Below are 18390 nucleotides of genomic sequence, written 5' to 3'. Positions count from 1 at the left end.
TCTGTAGGCTGTTTGCTGTAGTGCATTGTTTGTAGACTATTTGCTGCGGTGCATCATTTAAAGAGACTGTGTAGAGTTTAATGAGTGTGCTGTTTAAATAGATTCTGTAGACTGTTTGTTGTAATGTGCTGTTTAAATGACTTTAAACAGTGTATCGACTGAGTGAATCGACTTGTTTGCTGTGAAATAGACTGCTTGCTGAAAGTCCTGCTGTAAGACCCCCTGGCCTCCAATATGATAAAGTGATGTCAACAATGCAGCAGATCAGTAATGTGCTGATTTTCCCTTCTCTATTCCAGGGGCCCTGAGACCAACTGCAGCAATCTAATTACTCCCTTATTTTAATGTACTGTATTGGTATGGAAGAAAGCAATTTTGTCTTGATACAGTTTCCCCATAAAGTTGTATCTCATCCATGTGCAGACTTTTCTTTACCCCCCTCTCAGGTTTCAGTCATGTCAATCGGAGATCACAGCTGTTCTCTGTCTCAGCTACAGACGTGCAGAATGCGTTGAGACTTTATCCTGCCACCTTTTTTTATTCATTTACGGGATGTGGGTGTCGCTGGCTAGGCCAGTATTTATTGCCTATCCCTAATTGCCCTAGAGACAGTGGTGATGAGCCACCTTCTCGAACTGCTGCGGTCCACGTGGTGTGGGTACACCCACAGCGCTGTTAGGGAGGGAGTTCCAGGATTTTGCCCCAGCGACAGTGAAAGAACGGCCGATATATTTCCAAGTCAGGATGGTGACTGGCTTGGAGGGGAACTTGTTCCCCGGTATCTGCTGTCCTTCCCCTTTTAGATGATAGCGGTTGTGGGTTTGGAAGGTGAGACTCAAATCCAGCCCAGGGAGAGGGTGTGAAAATCCTCATTTCTGATAGATGACCCTCTCCAACCCCAACCCCCATCCCTCAGAACACACAGACATCTCACTGAACTTTCACCTCTAGGATCAGGTATGAAAATCCTCCTTCAAAGTTCCTACCTTAAAATAACTTGTGGGCAGGACATACAGATGGAAGAACCTCTTTCCACATTGTGCAGCCAAACCATCCCCACCCCAGCTGTGAAAAAAATTGCCACCTTCCCTGACCTCTCCACCTCAGGAGTTTTTACTTATTCTTTCATGGGATGTGGATGTCACTGGCTAGGCCAGCATTTATTACCCATCCCTAACTGCCCTTGAGAAGGTGGTGGTGAACCACTGCAGTCCATGTGGGTGTAGGTACACCCAAAGTGCTGTTAGGAAGGGAGCTCCAGGAGTTTGACCCAGCGACAGTGAAGGAACTTGGAGGGGAACTTGCAGGTGGTGGTGGTCCCAAGCATCTGCTGTCCTTGTCCTACTAGGTGGTAGAGGTCACAGTTTTGGAAGGTGCTGTTGAAGGAGCCTTGGTGAATTGCTGCAATGCATCTTGTAGATGGAGTCACCCTGCCATATTCCATCAACTCCTCTCCCTAATATCTCTGCTATCACTTCTTTCTTCCAACCCTCAATCTTCCTCTTTCTCTCCCTCTCCTATTCCCCAGCACCTCTCCCCACCTCCACATTCCCACACCCATTTTCAATGCCTAGTATTCACTTCTCTCCTCATCCACCCTCACTTCTATCTCCCTTCCACAGCCCCTTCTCCATGCTCCCTCTCATCGCTAGTTTGCTCCTCTGTCCTCTCCTCTCTTCCCCTCCCTCCCCTCTCCCCTCTCTTTTTGCCCCACTTTTCTCCGATTATCCCTTGGACTGCTAACCCTGATAGCCTGAATACTTGGTTTTGATTCTTTCCCTAGCCTTGCACACAGGGAAAGTAGCATTATGTTCAAATTTGTCATCTGTGCGCATTTTCTGAGCCCTGTTTCATTATAAATTATTACATCCACATTAATGATGAAAATTGCCTATGTAAACATATCAGACTGTCATTACACACTCAACCCAACTGAAGTGCTGCAGCATCACCATTGGTGAGAGGGCATAATTACAATGTTATATATAAGTGTCCATATTATAGATCTGGACATAGGAATAGGGGTAGAGCATAGGACTTTAAAATGAGAACCAAACTATTTCTCCAAAGCCTAGTCCAATTACCTGTCATTCTCTAAACTCACTTCATCTGAAGACTATACCAAGCCTTGAGATCATAGAAAGTCATGTCAAGGAAAGCAAACTTAGAGGAAAATTCTTGGGAGATTAATTGGGTGGGGTGGAGCTCATCATGGGGTGTGGCGGAGTTCAGGATGGGATGACATGATCTGTAGGTAGGACTTGATCAGAGTTTTGTCATTCTGTTCTTTTCATTGCTAATTCGCCATCAGATCCTGGCTTGTTAATATCACGTGGCAACACAAGGTTCAATTCTCAGGCAGGAAGGTCCCGCACAGGCACGGTGGGGCCAAATGGCCTCATCCTGTGCTGTATCATTCTATGACTCTATTAAATGAATGCCTTCCTCCAAGGACCTTGCCAACAAGGAGTTTGTAGGTATGTACCCCAGGACAGACAGGCGCATATGCATGCACACACACACACACACACATATACAAAAACAGGTTCCTCACCTGGAAAGGGATCAAAAGATTGACTTGTTGGCCAACCTTCCTTACTAATGTGTGTCTCAGTTGGCGTGGTAGCCAGATTTTTGGGTGTTCTACATGGAAAAGAAAGGAATAAAAGAAGATTACAGCATATCCTGGCAAGTCTGCAGTGCCTCAGCCTTGACATAACTTCCTGTAGGTAATTGTGATGGAGGTCTCAAGAACCAAACATAACCGAGGCAGACAACCGTTTAGCCAAAGTTTCTCTGCAGTACAGTACTCTTTGGATTTGCCATCAGTTTGCCACCTTCTCCAGGGAAATCAGGGATGGGCAATAAAATGCTGGCCTAGCCAGCGATGTCCACATCATGAAAAATAAAAGAAATATATATTTGTGCTTATATTACTTTGCATAGAAATTGCAGCACAGAAACAAGCCATTTGGTCCAACTGGTCCATGCTAGTGTTTATGCTCCCATCCTATCAACATAACCTTCTATTCCTTTCTCTCTCATGTGCTTATCTAGCTGCCCTTTAAAAGGAATCTATCCTATTCTCAATTTCGCTGTGTAGTGGGAAATTCCACTTCCCTGGCATTTTCTAACTAAAGCTGTACAAATGAGTCAAATAGGCTGTGGATGCCTTGGGAGGAGGTGGTGGCAAAGTGGTCTTGTCACTGGACTAGTATTCCAGAGACCTAAAGTAATGTTCTGGGGACCCAGGTTCAATTCTCACCACAACATGTGGTGAAATTTGAATTCAATAAAAATCTAGAATTAAAAGTCTGACGATGACCATGAAACTTGGTTCACTCATGCCTTTTGGGGAAGGAAATCTGCTGTCCTTACCGAGACCTCATTGGCAATAAATACTGGCCTAGCCGATGCCCTGTTGGCGCTTTCAAGGGTGAGATCGATTAGATTTTTTTGTTGGGTAAGGAATTTGGAGCTATGGTGGGTAAATTGGATCAAGATACAGATTGATCATGATCCAAATGAATGGTGGAGCAGATCTGAGGGACTGAATGCCTTCCTCCTGCAGCTGACGTTCTTACAGGTGGTCCTTCTACCTGGGCAGATCTTGATAAGAACATAAGGACTAGGAGCAGGAGTGGGCAATTCAGCCCCTCGAGCCTGCCCCGCCATTCATTACGATCATGGTTGATCTCATTTCGGCCTCAACTCCAATTTCCCGCCCTCTCCCCATAACCTTTCAACCCGTTACTAATTAAAAACCTGTCTATCTCCTCCTTAAATTTATTCAGCGTCCCAGCATCCACTGCAGTCTGAGCTAGTGAATGCCACAGATTCACGACCCTTTGAGAAAAGTAATTCCTCCTCATCTCTGATTTAAATCTACCACCCCTTAGCCTAAAACTATGGCCTCTCATTCTAGAATGCCCCAGAAGGGGAAACATCTGCTCCACGTCTACTTTGTCTATCCCCTTTAGCATCTTATATACCTCAATTAGATCTCCTCTCACCCTTCTAAACTCTAGCGAGTATAGGCCTAAACTGTTCAATCTCCCCTCATAAGACAAGCTCCGCATCTCTGGAATCAATCTAGTGAACCTCCTCTGAACTGCCTCCAATGCAACGACATCCTTCCTCAAGTAAGGGGACCCAAACTGTGCACAGTACTCCAGGTGCGGTCTCACCAATGCCTTGTACAGTTGCAACAACACTTCCCTATTTTTATACTCTATTCATTTAGCAATAAATGCCAAAATTCCATTTGCCTTCCTTATTACATTGTACCTGCATATGATTCATGCATGAGGACACTCAGATCCCTCTGCACTGAAGCATTTTGAAGTTTCTCTCCATTTAAATAATAAGTCACCTTTTTATTCTTCTGACCAAAATGGATAACCTCACACTTATCCACGTTAAACTCCATCTGCCAAATTTTGGCCCATTCACCTAACCTGTCCATATCCATTTGTAAATTTCTCATTTCTTCATTACAACTTACTTTCCCACCTATTCTGGCATCATCTGCAAATTTAGCTGTAACACCTTCTATCCCTGAATCCAAGTCATTAATATAGATTGTAAATAGTTGGGGCCCAAGGACCGAACCCTGTGGCACCCCACTAGTTACAGCTTGCCATCCAGAAAAAGACCCATTTATCCCAACTCTCTGCTTTCTGTTGGTTAGCCAATCAGCTATCCAAACTAATATATTACCCCTAACTCCGTGTGATCTTATCTTGTGTATTAATCTTTTGTGCGGCACCTTATCAAAGGCCTTCTGGAAGTCCAGATATACTACATCTATAGGATCCCCATTGTCACATTTTCAAAGAATTCTAGCAAATTAGTCAAACACGATTTACTCTTCATAAAACCATGCTGACTCTGATGGATTGCATTTTGACTTTCCAAATGCCCCATTACTACTTCCTTAATAACGAATTCCAACAATTTCCCAACAAAAGACGTTAAACTAACTGGCCTATAGTTTCCTACTTTCTGCCTCCCCCCCACTTTTTGAACAAGGGTGTTATATTAGCATGTTTCCAATCTACCGGAACCTTTCCAGAATCCAGGGAATTTTGGAATATTATAGCCAATGCATCCACTACTTCCCCTGCCACTTCCTTTAAGACCCTGGGATATAGGCCATCAGGTCCTGGTGACTTGCCACCCTTTAATCGCAATAGTTTGCTCAGTATTTTTGTCTAGTGATGGTGATTGTTCTAAGTTCTTCCTTCTCTATACCCTCTGCACTACCTGTTACTATTGGGGTGGTACTAGTGTCCTCCACCGTGAAAAGTGAGGCAAAATATTGGCTAAGTGTCTCTTCCACTTCTGCGTTCCCCACTATTAACTCAGTCTCATCCTCCAAGGGACCAACATTCACTTTAGCTACTCTCTTTCCTTCTACATATTTGTAGAAGCTTTCGCTATCAGTTTTAACATTTTGCACTCGTTTTCTTTCATAATTTACCTTTGCTCTTTTTATTTTTTTTTTAGTAACCCTTTGTTGATCTTTAAAAGTTGCCCAATCTTCCAGCCTGCCACTGACCTTTGCAATTTGGTATGCCTTAGTTTTTGCCTTTGTTTTATCTTTAACTTCCTTGATCGGCCATGGATGTTTTTTGATGACTAACGCCAACTGTTGTTAAAACATCATGAAGCCTTGTTCAGACTACTCAAATTTCACCCCAAGGAGGTGGATCACATGTCTAGGTTGGAATCTGTTCCCAAGCTCCCAGGTCCTTCAAAATGGAAAGCTCAGTCATTAGCTTTCGCTTTGCTCAGTTTATTTGGTTGCTACTTACGGACAATCTCACGGATGGTGACTGGCTGGCTGAGTACAGCAGGTACACTCTTTCCGGCTATGTTCACTGCCCGCACACGTATGTTAATCTTCTCTCCGGTGGGAAGGCCTTTGACGGTGAATCCTAGACGATCCACCAGTTCTTTGTTGGCTGCGACCCATTCATCGGCTGCAGAGAGGCAGAGGTTTCATGGTTAAAACAAAAGAGAGAGGGCAGCCATGTTCAAAACTTGACTTTGGTCAAGATCTTTGGTTATGATTTTGCTTAAGCAAGGATACCAAGGGTTAGGGAAGCAAGGTAGGGGGGATTGCAGTTCGGATACAGGTCAGCCATGATCTAACTGAAAAGCAGTTTAGGCTTGAGGGGCTGAATGGCCTCCTGCTGTTCCTATGTACCACTCCTACATAATTCCACGATCTTAGCCAGATTGCCAAGGGGATAAGGCAGTGGAAAGGCAAGTTGTTTGCTGCACAGAGGGAAGGAGGGACAGAAAGGGCTTTTAAGAACTGGAGCAGTGGGTTTTAAAATGATTGGCCTTTCACCTCGACTTTAAGGCCAGCCTAGGTAGATGGGTGAAAGTTCTCTCCAGCTCCGGTGCCTGCAAGGGGCCGATGTCGCAGGAGAATGAGGTCATAACGCAAACATGGCCCCTAGTTTGTCACTAAACCTGACAGTCTCACTCAGAAAGGCAACTGGATGAAACAATCATGCCCGGTTGCCCTGTTGACATGCACGTGAAGCTGAGGCATGTCATTAGGACAGGCCGAGAGCGTTCGAAAAATAGCTAGTCACGTCAGCAGGTTGCTGGGGGGCTGAATGCAGGCTGGTGGTGGGTGGAGAGCTGTTGAGAATTTGCCCTCTTGTTCTGCCAGCCATTTTGGTGATGCCGTGGTTGAATTTTGCGGAAAGTGGTGGAACCATAATGGTTTGCCAGAACAAATATCATATAAATTTCATTTTAAAACATCTTGAGGGGGAGGGGCGGGGGGTCCTTTCTGTCGGTTCTTGCCATTTAGAAGCTTTGTTCCCAAATCAAGATCTGTCTCATAGCTCCGATGAAGCCATTCGGCCCATCACGTGTCTGTCAGCTCTTCAATATAGAGCAATCCAAAATTAAATCTGAATGCCCTGCTTACTTCCCATAGCCTCAATCTTCCTCCGTTTCAAATGTTGGTCCATATTCCCTTAAATCGCCATATCACCAGGCAAGAACCATCTCCGACAAGAGAATCTAACCATCTCCCCTTGACAATCAAAGACATTATCGGTGCATGGGAGCACTACCACCTGCGAGTTCTGCTCTAAATCACACATACCACCTTGTTGACTGTTCTTTCACTGTCGCTAGGTCAACATCCTGGAACTCCCTCCCTAACAGCACTGCAGGAGCACACTCATTGGATGGGTGGCAGCAGTTCAAGAAGGCATCTCCCAACCACCTTCTCGAGGGCAATTAACAATGGGCAATAAATTCTGCCCAGCGACACTCACATCCCAAAAATAAACTTTTTAAATGATGCCGGGTGTCCACTCAACCATTCCCCGTGGCAAAGTATTTCACGTTCCAACGACCCTCTTGGGTAAAGATATTCTTAACCATGGCTGGGCTACATCACCCAACAGCAAAAAGTATCGTCAGGCGACAAGAGATTCAGAGTCAGTCAATCCGACGGCAAACGGCACATTTATACTGGACATTAGATTGAATGGTAGCAGAGACAGCACAACTGGCTGTCAACATTGGCGCCAGTTAAATACTCATTAAATGTCACCCTGAGGTAACGGGCAAGGATTTTGCGGTTTGGGTCAGGATGCCGACATTGGGGTCAAATGGTGTGGGGGGGGGGGGGGGGGGGGTGGTCCTGACCTCACACTGTGTCGGAAGTAGTCACCTGGCCGTGACCTCCCCTGAATTGGCCAATAGGAGACATTCCAGTGTGGAAGGTGCTGCAGCCCAGTGTTGCGTGAAGGGGAGAAAGAGAGATGGCGCCTCCACTTGGAAACTTTTGAATTAAAAAAAAAAGAACGGCCACAGCTGCTGAGCCACCATTTTGGAGGAGGGGCCCCGGGGGAATTCCAGTCACCCTCAGATAATTGGCCTTAATTCGCCTTTTTTACTTACTTTCATTGGCTACACACTGCTCCCAAGCAGGTAGCCCTTCCACCCCAATCCCGCCTCTGGGGAAATGGCCCGGGACGAGATGACACTGGCAAACTGGCATGCCAGACAGCTGCCCAAAATTTCGTGCCCGCCTACTCCCAATCCTGCTTCCCCCGACCCGGCCATAGTGCGTTGAAAATTCTGATCGTCGAATCAGCAAACTGTCCAGTACTTACAGCCTTCCTTTGAATATTCAATCAGGTATCCATCCAATCCACCAGCACCAATCTGTTCGGGTATTCTCCACTTCAGGGTAATGGTGGTGTCAGTAACATCTTCAACAGTTAAGTGCGTTGGCTCGCCTGGGACGGCTAGGGACACAAAGCAAACGTTTAGCGGCAGGTTTGGCCCAGCAATTTGCCGCGGGCAGGCATTACCATAACTGTGGGATTTCTGTGCCAGCAATGCTCCCCAGCATCAATGCACATGCCTAGGCTCCCACAGCACGCTGGCTGAGAACGGATGAAAGGGCGATAGCTTCCTAAAATCCCCGCTCGTAATTAAAATTTTCAGTTGCCGACAGAATGCTAGCCCTCCACCTTTCCACCGCGATTCCCACTTCCAACGCCCAAAGCCGCTCCTTGCTTACCAAGTGGCATAAAAGTCCGTGAAGAAACGCTGGGTTGAGACATGCCAATCCCATTCACAGCATACACACGCATCTCATATTGACAGCCCTCTATCATCCGGCTGGCAGTGAAGGTTGTGGCTTGTACAGGTTCAAAGTTCAACTTCATCCATCTCTGGCTAGTTTTCTTCTTCCTTTCCAGTAAGTAACCTGCACGAAGAGGCAAAGAATAAACAGCACTGTCGTTGCACCTCCCCCCCTCCGCCTCCCCATAATTTAAACCAGAAGGACCCCTCCCTAGAAAACAAACTAGAGAAACTCCCCATTATCATATGAACCAAAGCCGCTTGTTATAATTCACTGAGCAAAGGAGGAATGTAGAGCCAGTCTTTCCTTAACATAGGTTTATTCACAGAGCACAGATTCCCTTTTCCTTCCCCATACAGGTGAAAACCGGCTCTTATATATACTTAAGAATAATGCCCTTACCTTTCCCCAGTTAGTAACTGCTGCTCTCAGTTACCACTAGAGCACCCACTTCATTGTGACAGGGTTGCAACATTAACACCCCCCTCAGCCCATAATGTAGGCCAAAGGAATCCGACTCTGTGGCATAAAACAAAGAGACCCCTCCCACTCTCCAAGAAAAGAGGCTTTCTACAGCCTTCCAGGCTCAACATTGAGTTCCACAAGTTCCGACCACCGTCTTGGTTTTACTCTCACTTTAGCCTGTTTTTTACTTTCGGACAGCAGCTGTTTATAGGTCTGCAATTCCCACCTCCTCTGGACACATTTTTTGGTTTTTTACATGTCCCGTTGCCACTCCCTTTGGCCCTGCATCACCAACGCTTTGGTTATTTAATCTCTCCTGTCTCCCACCCTATCACAGGCCATCCCTTCATTTTTTTTTTTAAACACCCTCCCCCCTTGCCGAATATCGAACTTATTCCCGTTCTGACGAAAGGTCGTTGACTTGAAACATTAACTCTGTTTCTCTCCCCACAGACGCTGCCTGACCTGCTGAGTATTTCCAGCATTTTATGTTTTTTTTTCAGGTTTCCAGCATCTGCAGTATTTTGCTTTTGTGTAGAACAAGGGGATTCCTCTTGATGCTATGGACTAGTGCCTCCCCCCCATAACTGAGACCAAAGTCTCCCAGACTCTACACTATGGGACAGAGCAACCCAGCCCCATAATGTGGGTCTGTTTACTCCTATTTATAATAGGCTAGGGGCTTCCCACCCTCAGCTGGAGTGCCGTGTCCAATCCTGGGCGCCAAACTTTAGGAAGGATGTCAAGGTATTGGTCACAGTGGAAATTTACTAAGAATGATTCCAGGGATGAGGGACTTCAGTTTGTGGAGAGATTTGAGAAGCTAGGAGTGTTCTCTCTAAAGCAGGGAAGGTTATGGGGAGATTTAATAGGAGTGTTTAACATTTTGATGGGTTTTGACAGAGTTCATAGAGAGAAACTGTTCCCATTGGCAGGAAGGTAGGTAACCGGGAAACGCAGATTTAAGGTTATTGGCAAAAGAACCAGAGAGGAGATGAGGAGATAATAAATCCAATAGGAATTCAGAAGCAACAGTGGTTAGAATGTGAGATTCGCCACCACAGGGAGTAGTTGAGGTGAGTAGCATAGATGCATTTAAGGGGAAGCTGGATAAACGCATGAGGGAGAAAGGAATAGAAAGAATGTTGATTGGGTAGGATGAAGTAGGGTGGGATGTGTGGAGCCTGTTTCAGTGCTGTAAATTCTACGTAGTTCTACGGAATTTCTTTTACACAGTGAGTTATCATCTGGAATTCAATGTCTGAAATGGCAGTGGAAATCGATTCAATAATAACCTTCCGAAGAAAAGGTGAGCTATGTGTATATAAAGAAGAGTCAGCCAGCGCTGGGTATGAGGGGGTTTAGAGTGGAGAAGTAAGCTGTGCAATAAACAGTCTCGACCAAAGGTATCCTCGACCAGGATTTTCCAACTCCGCCTGCCACCGGGAATTCCCGGTCCTGCTGAAAGTCAATGGACTTATGGCTGGCCCGCCACATTCCTCGCACTGAGACCCACCATGGTGGGGCTGGAACATCTCGGCCCTAGTCTCAGTCCTTCCTCACAGCCAGGCTTGGGACTTTCTCGAACGCTTTGAGTCTAGAAGGAAAAGACCTTTTTTCTTCCCTTGACCACGAATTTTGATTTCCGTTATGTTAGACCACCCATGGCATTGCTCACCTTAGGTCAGCCGACTCGATCCCTTTTACAACAAACAAGAATCGCCTCTCACTTTTTCTTCTCCCCTTTAAAATGGCAAAAATGTTTAACTTGGGTCGGCAACCACCCAGTGGACCTCATCTGGAACATGCAGGTACCTGTAACCGGCTGGCCACCATCATATGGAGGAACATCCCATCCCGCTGTGCACCAGTCCTCTCCAATGCCAACGATCTTGACATTCACAGGGGGATCAGGCACATCTGCAACACAAAGGATTGGTAGCTATTACTGCACACTTGCCAAAACATCAACAGTTCCTCCGACCCAAAGGTGGCAGATGCTAGATAGAGTTAAGGGTTGTTAAGAGCGGACAACGCATTCAAAGTGCTGGACGTTCTGAGGGCCTTGGATTCATAGAGGCTTTCTCAGATATGGCACGGGAAGTGTTTCCCGATGGCTGATTATGCAACACTTCGCGTGACAGTATGATGAGATATTTCTGTAGACTGGATCTTTTGCTCATCCCTCCATGCACTTAGATGTTGCCCAAGATTTCAGGATGTCTTTAGTAGTCATTTGAGCAGCGAAAACAGTTCTGAATATAGTTACTAGCTAACGGACTAGAGGATCGGGAATGATAACATGTTAATGTTACTGGGCTAGTAAATCCTGGACTTAATGCTCCAGACTCAGGTTCAAATCCCACCAGGGCAGCCAGTAAAATTTAAATTCAATTAATTAATAAAAATCTGGAATTAAAATAAAAAGTAGCCTCATAATGGTGACCATAAACTATTAGGTCGCTGTAAAAACCTATCATCATTTCTTTCTAGGAAGGAAATTTGCCGGCCTTGCCTGGTCTGGCCTACATGTGACTCCAGACCGCTTTCTGAAGAGGCCTAGCAACCCGTTCAGTTGTATCAAACCGCTACAGAAAAGTCGCGTAACAGCACTGTTAGGTGTCTACACCACATGGACTGCAGCAGTTCAAGGCGGCGGCTCACCATCACCTTCTTGAGGACAATTGGGAATGGTAAACAAATGTGGCCTTGCCACAAATAAATAATGAAAAAAGAAAAGAATTGCTGAAAGTAATCTGAGGTGTCCTTACAGTTATCCACAGGACCGCCTTGCTTTCCTCCTAGTCCCAAGCAGACAGGAGATGGGATAGATGGGATGGGATGGGATGGGATGGGGTCACAGTTTAACTTCAGAGATTTACTTTGCTGAAGGCACAGATTCATCAATCACCTCAGGAATGTCTTTAATAGTCATGTGAGCAGTGAAAACCGTTCTCAATAGCTACTAGCCGATGGAATACCTCCATGTGAGACACAGGTGACTACATGAGTATTTGGCGTTCAGCTTTTCTAAAAAAAGAATTCTCCAAAAAACTGGATGAGTGGTAACTGAGCGACTGGGCCCATTTCGCCTCTCTTTTCTGCATTTCTGAAACCGTTGCACTTGTTCCTGCCAGATGGCCCATCCCCCTGAGACCTACCGACAACTTTAAGGTAGATGACAGCCTTATCTTCACCCGCTGGGTTCTGGACCACAATATTGTATTTTGCCTCATCCTCTCTCACCGCTCCTTCTATCACCAAACTGCTGATGTTGTTCTTTGCCTCAATCCGCAGGCGTCCTTCTGTTTCCGAGAGTACCTAGGCATGATAATAATGAATAAGGCTAAAGAAGGATTCATTCTTCGGTTCCGCCATGTTGTCAGTTTAGATATTACTTTGCTCACCTCAGGCAGTCCCGAACTCACCTTAAACCAAAGTGGATTTGTTGAGTCTCAAAAATGGCGGACTACATTATGGGTCATGGTTCAGTGGGTAGCACATTTGATTTTGGTGGGGCAGAAGCTCATGGGTTGAAATTCCACTCCATTGGCACAAAATCTAGGCTGACACTCCCAGTGCCAGTACTGCCCCATCAGAGGTGTTGTATTTCCAATGGGACATTAAACTGAGCTCCTACTTCCCACTTGGGTGGGCTTACAAGATCCCCAGATACTATGTTGAAGAAGAACAGAGGAGTTCTCATTGTTGTCCCAGCCAATATTTATCCCTTGAGCACTATCACTAAAAAGAGATTAGTTGGTCATTATCACATTTGTGGGAGTTTGCTGTGTGCAAATTGGCTGCCTCATTTAATGCATCTCTAACAGTTGATAACTTCATTGACTGTAAAGCATTTTGGGATATCCTGGGATTATGAAAGACGCTCTAGAAATGTAATTTCTTACTTCAAGGGCCAAAAGATGATCCATCTCAGCCACCTCCAGAGTTCCCCAGTGTCACAGGAGCCAGTCTTCAGCCAATTCAACTCACTTCACGTAATATCAAGAAGCAGCTGAAGGCACTGGATACTGCAAAGGCTATGGGCCCTGACAATATTCCGGCAATAGTACTGAAGACTTGTGCTCCAGAACTTGCCGCACCCCTAGCCAAGCTGTTCCAGTACAGTTACAGCACTGGCATATACCCAGTTACGTGGAAATTGCCCAGGTATGTCCTGTACACAAAAAGCAGGACAAATCCAAACCGGCCAATTACCGTCCCATCAGTCTTCTCTCGATCATCAGTAAAGCGATGGAAGGGATTATCAACAGTGCTATCAAGCAGCACTAGCAATAACCTGCTCCCTGATGCTCAGTTTGGGGTTCTGCCAGGGCCACTCAGCTCCTGATCTCATTACAGCCTTGGTTCAAACATGGACAAAAGAGCTGAACTCCCGAGGTGACATCAAGGCAGCATTTGACCGAGTGTGGCACCAAGGAGCCCTAGCAAAACTGGAGTCAATGGGAATTAGGGGAAAAACTCTCCACTGGTTGGAATCATACCCAGCACAAAGGAAGATGGTTGTGGTTCTTGGAGGTCAATCATCTCAGTCCCAGGACATCAGTGCAGGAGTTCCTCAGGGTAGTGTCCTAGGCCCAACCATCTTCAGCTGCTTTATCAATGACCTTCCTTCCATCATAAAGTCAGAAGTGGAGATGTTCGCTGATGATTGCACAATGTTCAGCACCATTCTTGACTCCTCAGATACTGAAGCAGTCCATGTCCAAATGCAGCAAGACCTGGACAATATCCAGGCTTGGGCTGACAAGTGGCAAGTAACATTCACACCACACTAGTGCCAGGCAATGACCATCTCCGACAAGAGAGAATCTACTCATTTCCCCATGACATTCAATGGCATTACCATCGCTGAATCCCCTATCGGGGTTACCATTAACCAGAAACTGAAATGGACCAGCCATAAATATATAAAATATATATATAGTCTGTCCACCATCTACAAGGCACAAGTTAGGAGTGTGATGGAAAATTCTCCACTTGCCTGGATGAGTGCAGCTCCCACAACACTCAAGAACCTTGGCACCATCCAGGACAAAGCAGCCCACTTGACTGACAACCCATCCACAAACATTCGCTCCTTCCTCCACCAACACACAGTAGCAGCAGTGTGTACCATCTACAAGATGCACTGCAGGAATTCACCAAGCCTCCTTGGAAAGCACCTTCTAAACCCACAACCACTACCGTCTAGACGAGCAGCAGATAGACGGGAACACCACCACCTGGAAGTTCCCCTCCAAGCCACTCACCATCCTGACTTGGAAATATATCACCGTTCCTTCACTATCGCTGGGTGAAAATCCTGGAACTCCCTCCCTAACAGCACTGTGGGTGTACCGACACCACATGGACTGTAGCAGTTCAAGAAGGCAGCTCACCACCACCTTCTCAAGGGCAATTAAGGATGGGGAATAAATGTTGGCCCAGCCAGTGATACCACATCCCAAGAATAAATAAAAATGTATATATATCTGGCAGCCACTATAAGATATTAAAGTTGCCTGACTTCACTGGGTAGGCCTTCCACCCCAGGGGGAAGACTCAAGAAATCAAACTATCCTATCATGGTCAGCTACAAGGGCTCTATAGAGAGCTCAGCACAAGTCCTCATAGAAACAGGCCCACAACACAACCCTGCTCTCCATATTAGCTAACATCATAAGGTCCAATTTTCCACTCCTAAGGTCAAGCTTTTTTGCCTAAAAAGAATTGAAAAACTACTTCAAGGAAACATTTTACTGGGTATAAAGTGCTTTGGGACATCCTGAGGTTGTGAAAGACAGCTTTATAAACACAATTTCTTATTTTATTTTACCTTAAGCATTATAAATAGTCATCAGTGGCACTTCCATTATGCAGTATGTAAACCTAGGCATTCAGGGAGAGGGAGGAAAGACTTGAATTTATATATGGCACCTTGCACAACCCCAGGACCTCCTAAAGCACTTTACAGCCAGTGAAGTATTTTTTTGGAGTGTTGTCACTGTTGTAATGTAGGAAACACAGCAGCCAATTTGCGCACAGCAAGCTCCCACAAACAGCAATGTGATAATGATCTGTTTTATCGACGTTGGTTGAGGGATAAATATTGGTTGGTACACCAGGGAGATCCACCCTGCTCTTCTTCGAAACAGTGCCGCAGGATCTTTGGTTTCATGTCACATCTGAAAGACGCTACAGCAAACCCTCAGTACTGCACTGGGAGGGGGGTATCAGCCTAGATGGTATTTTCGAGTTTCTGGAGTGGGACTTGAACCCAGGATCTGCTGGTTCCAAGACAAGAGGGGGGTGAAAGGTCGTCAGGAGGGTAGGCAGGAGGTTACAATCAGATCGGCTATGAATGGGGGAGCAGGCTTGAAGGACCGAGTGGCCTGCTCCTGTTCCTAGCTCATATGTTTGTAGGAGCGCTGTCCACTCAACTAATTGGTGGGCGCAGATAGAATGTTGAGACCCTAGACACAATCGTAGACGGCGGAAGAGTTTTACAGCACAGGAGGAGGCCATTCGGCCCGTCGTGTCTACACCAGCTCTCCAAATGAGCAATTTACCTCGCCCGCCTTCTCCCCTTAACCCTGCACATTGTTCCTTCTCAAACAACCAAGAGAAACACCCTCACCCAGTCGGACAAACAGCCCATCACTAAACAGAAGGGGCAGTCGGCACACGCAGTGTCCAACTTGAAGAAAAGTGCTGAGCTAAGTAATGAGGGTCGCTGCCAGTTATCTCCCACTGCCATGTTTGGGATGACTTCAAATGTGCAGCTTATCAGATCTCCTCTCCTGCTCAACCCTCAAAGCGCCAGCTCCCTTTGGGACAGCTGCTGCCAGACTCAATGCTGCGAAATTAAAGAGCTTTGCGAAACAGGCAAATCCTAAATAAATGCGCAGGTTTCTCCATTAAGGTAAGTGGAATAAAAGCACAAGTGAGCCAACGTGTTAATGAGCATCAGCCGCTTTTATTCCCAGAAACAATGTCTGGCGGAATCTATTAATGGTGACTTACAAATTTACTTCTTAGAAAATTGATTATTCATTCATAAATTCAACTTTGGAGCGACAGAAAGGGAGACTTGCATTTATACAGCGCCATTCATGAGCTCACGATGTTCCGAAGTGCTTCACAGGCAACGAAGGACTTTTGAAGTGTAGTTGCCGTTGTAATATAGGAAACCCGGAAGCCAACTTGCGCACAGCAAGCTCCCACAAACAGCAAGGTGATAATGAGCAGATCATATGTTTTTGAATGATCTTGGCAGAGGGATCCATGTTCGCCAGGACACCAAAGAGTGTTCCCCTGCTCTTCGAAACGGTGACACGGGACTTTTGTTTTTGTCCACCGGGTTGGTGGTGGGGGGGGGGCCTTGCTTGAACGTCTCATCCAAAGGACGGTGCCCCTGGCAGTGCAGCACTCCCTCAGTGTTGCACTGGGCGTGTCAGTGTGGATTTTGTGCCCAAGTTGCTGGAGTGGGGCATCAACATGGTCCCAAGACATGCAAACCTGGCAGTAGCCAGCTTTGATTCCTAGTTTGTGCTGGGTTGCCCGACCTCTGCCAGGAGGGGCTAAACCATTATATATTTAAGGGGGGGTGGTGGCGCAGTGGTATTCCAGAGACCCAGGGTTAATGCTCTGGGGACCTGGGTTCAAACCTCACCACAGCAGATGGTGGAATTTGAATTCAATAGAAATCTGGAATTAAGGGGGAAGTGGAAGCGGTGAGTGGGGCAGCAAGTGAAGTGGTGAAGTGAAGCCCCCCTGCTGATTGTTGTAAAAACCCATCTGGTTCCCTAATGCCCTTTAGGGAAGGAAATCTGCCAACCTTACCTGGCCTGGCCTACATGTGGCTCCAGACCCACAGCAATGTGCTTGACTCTTAAAATGCCAAGGGCAATTAGGAGTGGGCAATAAATGCTGGCCTAGCCAGCGATGCCCACATCCCATGAATGAATCAAAAAAAAAATATATTTTTCAGGGCAGTGATGGTGATGTATAACTGAAGTAAAGGTTTTAAATGCTGATAGGCTGTAGCACGCAGCCAGGGGTGCAATTCCCTTCTCATTATCTTAATGAGTTAAAGTTGCCAAGGTACGGAAAGTTGGGAGCTGTTTCTGCTGCTGACGGCTGTCACATTAGAATCAAGTTTGTGTGGCGAAGGTGAGCTAAGGGCAGAATCAGGCGTGGCTACGATGCCTTTCACAGTCAAATAGTTTGTAGGCTCAAGGGATATTCTTACCTGGAGTTCTCTCGATCACCTGTCCAAATTTTGAGGGGGACCCCGCTGACATAGCATGTCCCTGCTCTGATTAGGCACGGCAGTTACAGCAACCAATGGGGAGAATCCCATAGGAAATCCCCAGCGTCAGTCCTGAAGCTCATACATGAAAGTGCCAGTGGGCGGCCATCCGGGAGGGCCAGAGGGCAGCCGCCCGGAGGGCTAAAGTGTGGCTGCCTGGCGGACCAGAGGGTGGCTGCACGGAGGTCCAGAGCATTCCCACCTGAAGCTCGGGAAAGTAGACATCTGGATGACCACAAGGTGGCAGTATGGGAGAGCTAAAGGGTTGGCATCTGGAAGACCAGCGAGTGGGCATCTGGAGGGTAGCGGGTGCTCATCTGGAAAAGCAGATGATGCTCGTCTGAAGGATCAGGTGGTGTGTATCTGGAGAGTGCTGAATGAAAATGGCAATACAAAAGCAAAGCACTTAATTGCGACAGATCAACCCATGGGGAGTGACTGGAGATGCCTACCTCATCGGACTTGAGCCAGCTAATAGTTGGAGGGGGTTCACCACTGGCGTCAACATCCAGTCGGAGCTTGTTACCAGCTACCACAACAATGGTATTGTGGGAAACCACACTGCCTGTGCAGTCCAGGTGGATCTTAGGAGGCTCTGTTTGAAAAATAAATAAATGTTTAGATGTGGACAGAGTCAGAGACAGAGAGAAAGATCAAATCCCAAAGAGGAAAATAGAGAAAAAAAGACAGATAGAGAAAGAAAGACAATAAGAAAGTTGCACACAAGAGAGGAAGACGAAACAGAGGGGGAGGGAGAGAGCAAGCGCGAGCGGGGGCGAGCGGTAGAGCGAGAGTTGGGCAAGCGCGGGAGAGCGAGCGGGGGCGAGCGGGAGAGCGAGCGGGGGCGAGCGGGAGAGCGAGTGGGGGCGAGCGGGAGAGCGAGCGGGGGCGAGCGCAGGAGAGCAAGCGGGGGAGAGCGGGAGAGAGCGAGCGCGCGGGAGAGCGAGCGCGGGAGAGCGAGCGCGGGAGAGCGAGCGCG

At 46.7% G+C, this 18390-nt stretch overlaps 1 protein-coding gene across 1 annotated transcript in view; it reads right to left on the bottom strand.

Moving 5' to 3' along the window:
- The window catches only part of LOC144669336 (myosin-binding protein C, fast-type-like), a 90992-nt gene that overhangs the window by 23925 nt on the left and 48677 nt on the right, over positions 1-18390 (bottom strand). The window contains exons 21-27 of the mRNA XM_078531698.1: positions 17864-18006; positions 12259-12418; positions 10913-11017; positions 8567-8755; positions 8154-8288; positions 5817-5984; positions 2555-2643 (exon numbers count right to left, since the gene is read on the bottom strand). Of these exons, the coding sequence (XP_078387824.1) occupies positions 2555-2643; positions 5817-5984; positions 8154-8288; positions 8567-8755; positions 10913-11017; positions 12259-12418; positions 17864-18006 (989 nt within the window). The remainder of the gene's footprint in view (positions 1-2554; positions 2644-5816; positions 5985-8153; positions 8289-8566; positions 8756-10912; positions 11018-12258; positions 12419-17863; positions 18007-18390) is intronic.

This window comes from Cetorhinus maximus, chromosome 29 (genome assembly GCF_964194155.1).
Source record: "Cetorhinus maximus chromosome 29, sCetMax3.hap1.1, whole genome shotgun sequence".
NCBI lineage: Eukaryota > Metazoa > Chordata > Chondrichthyes > Lamniformes > Cetorhinidae > Cetorhinus > Cetorhinus maximus.
The sequence above is the reverse complement of the archived record's forward strand: the minus strand, read 5'-3'. Positions and strand labels throughout refer to the sequence as shown.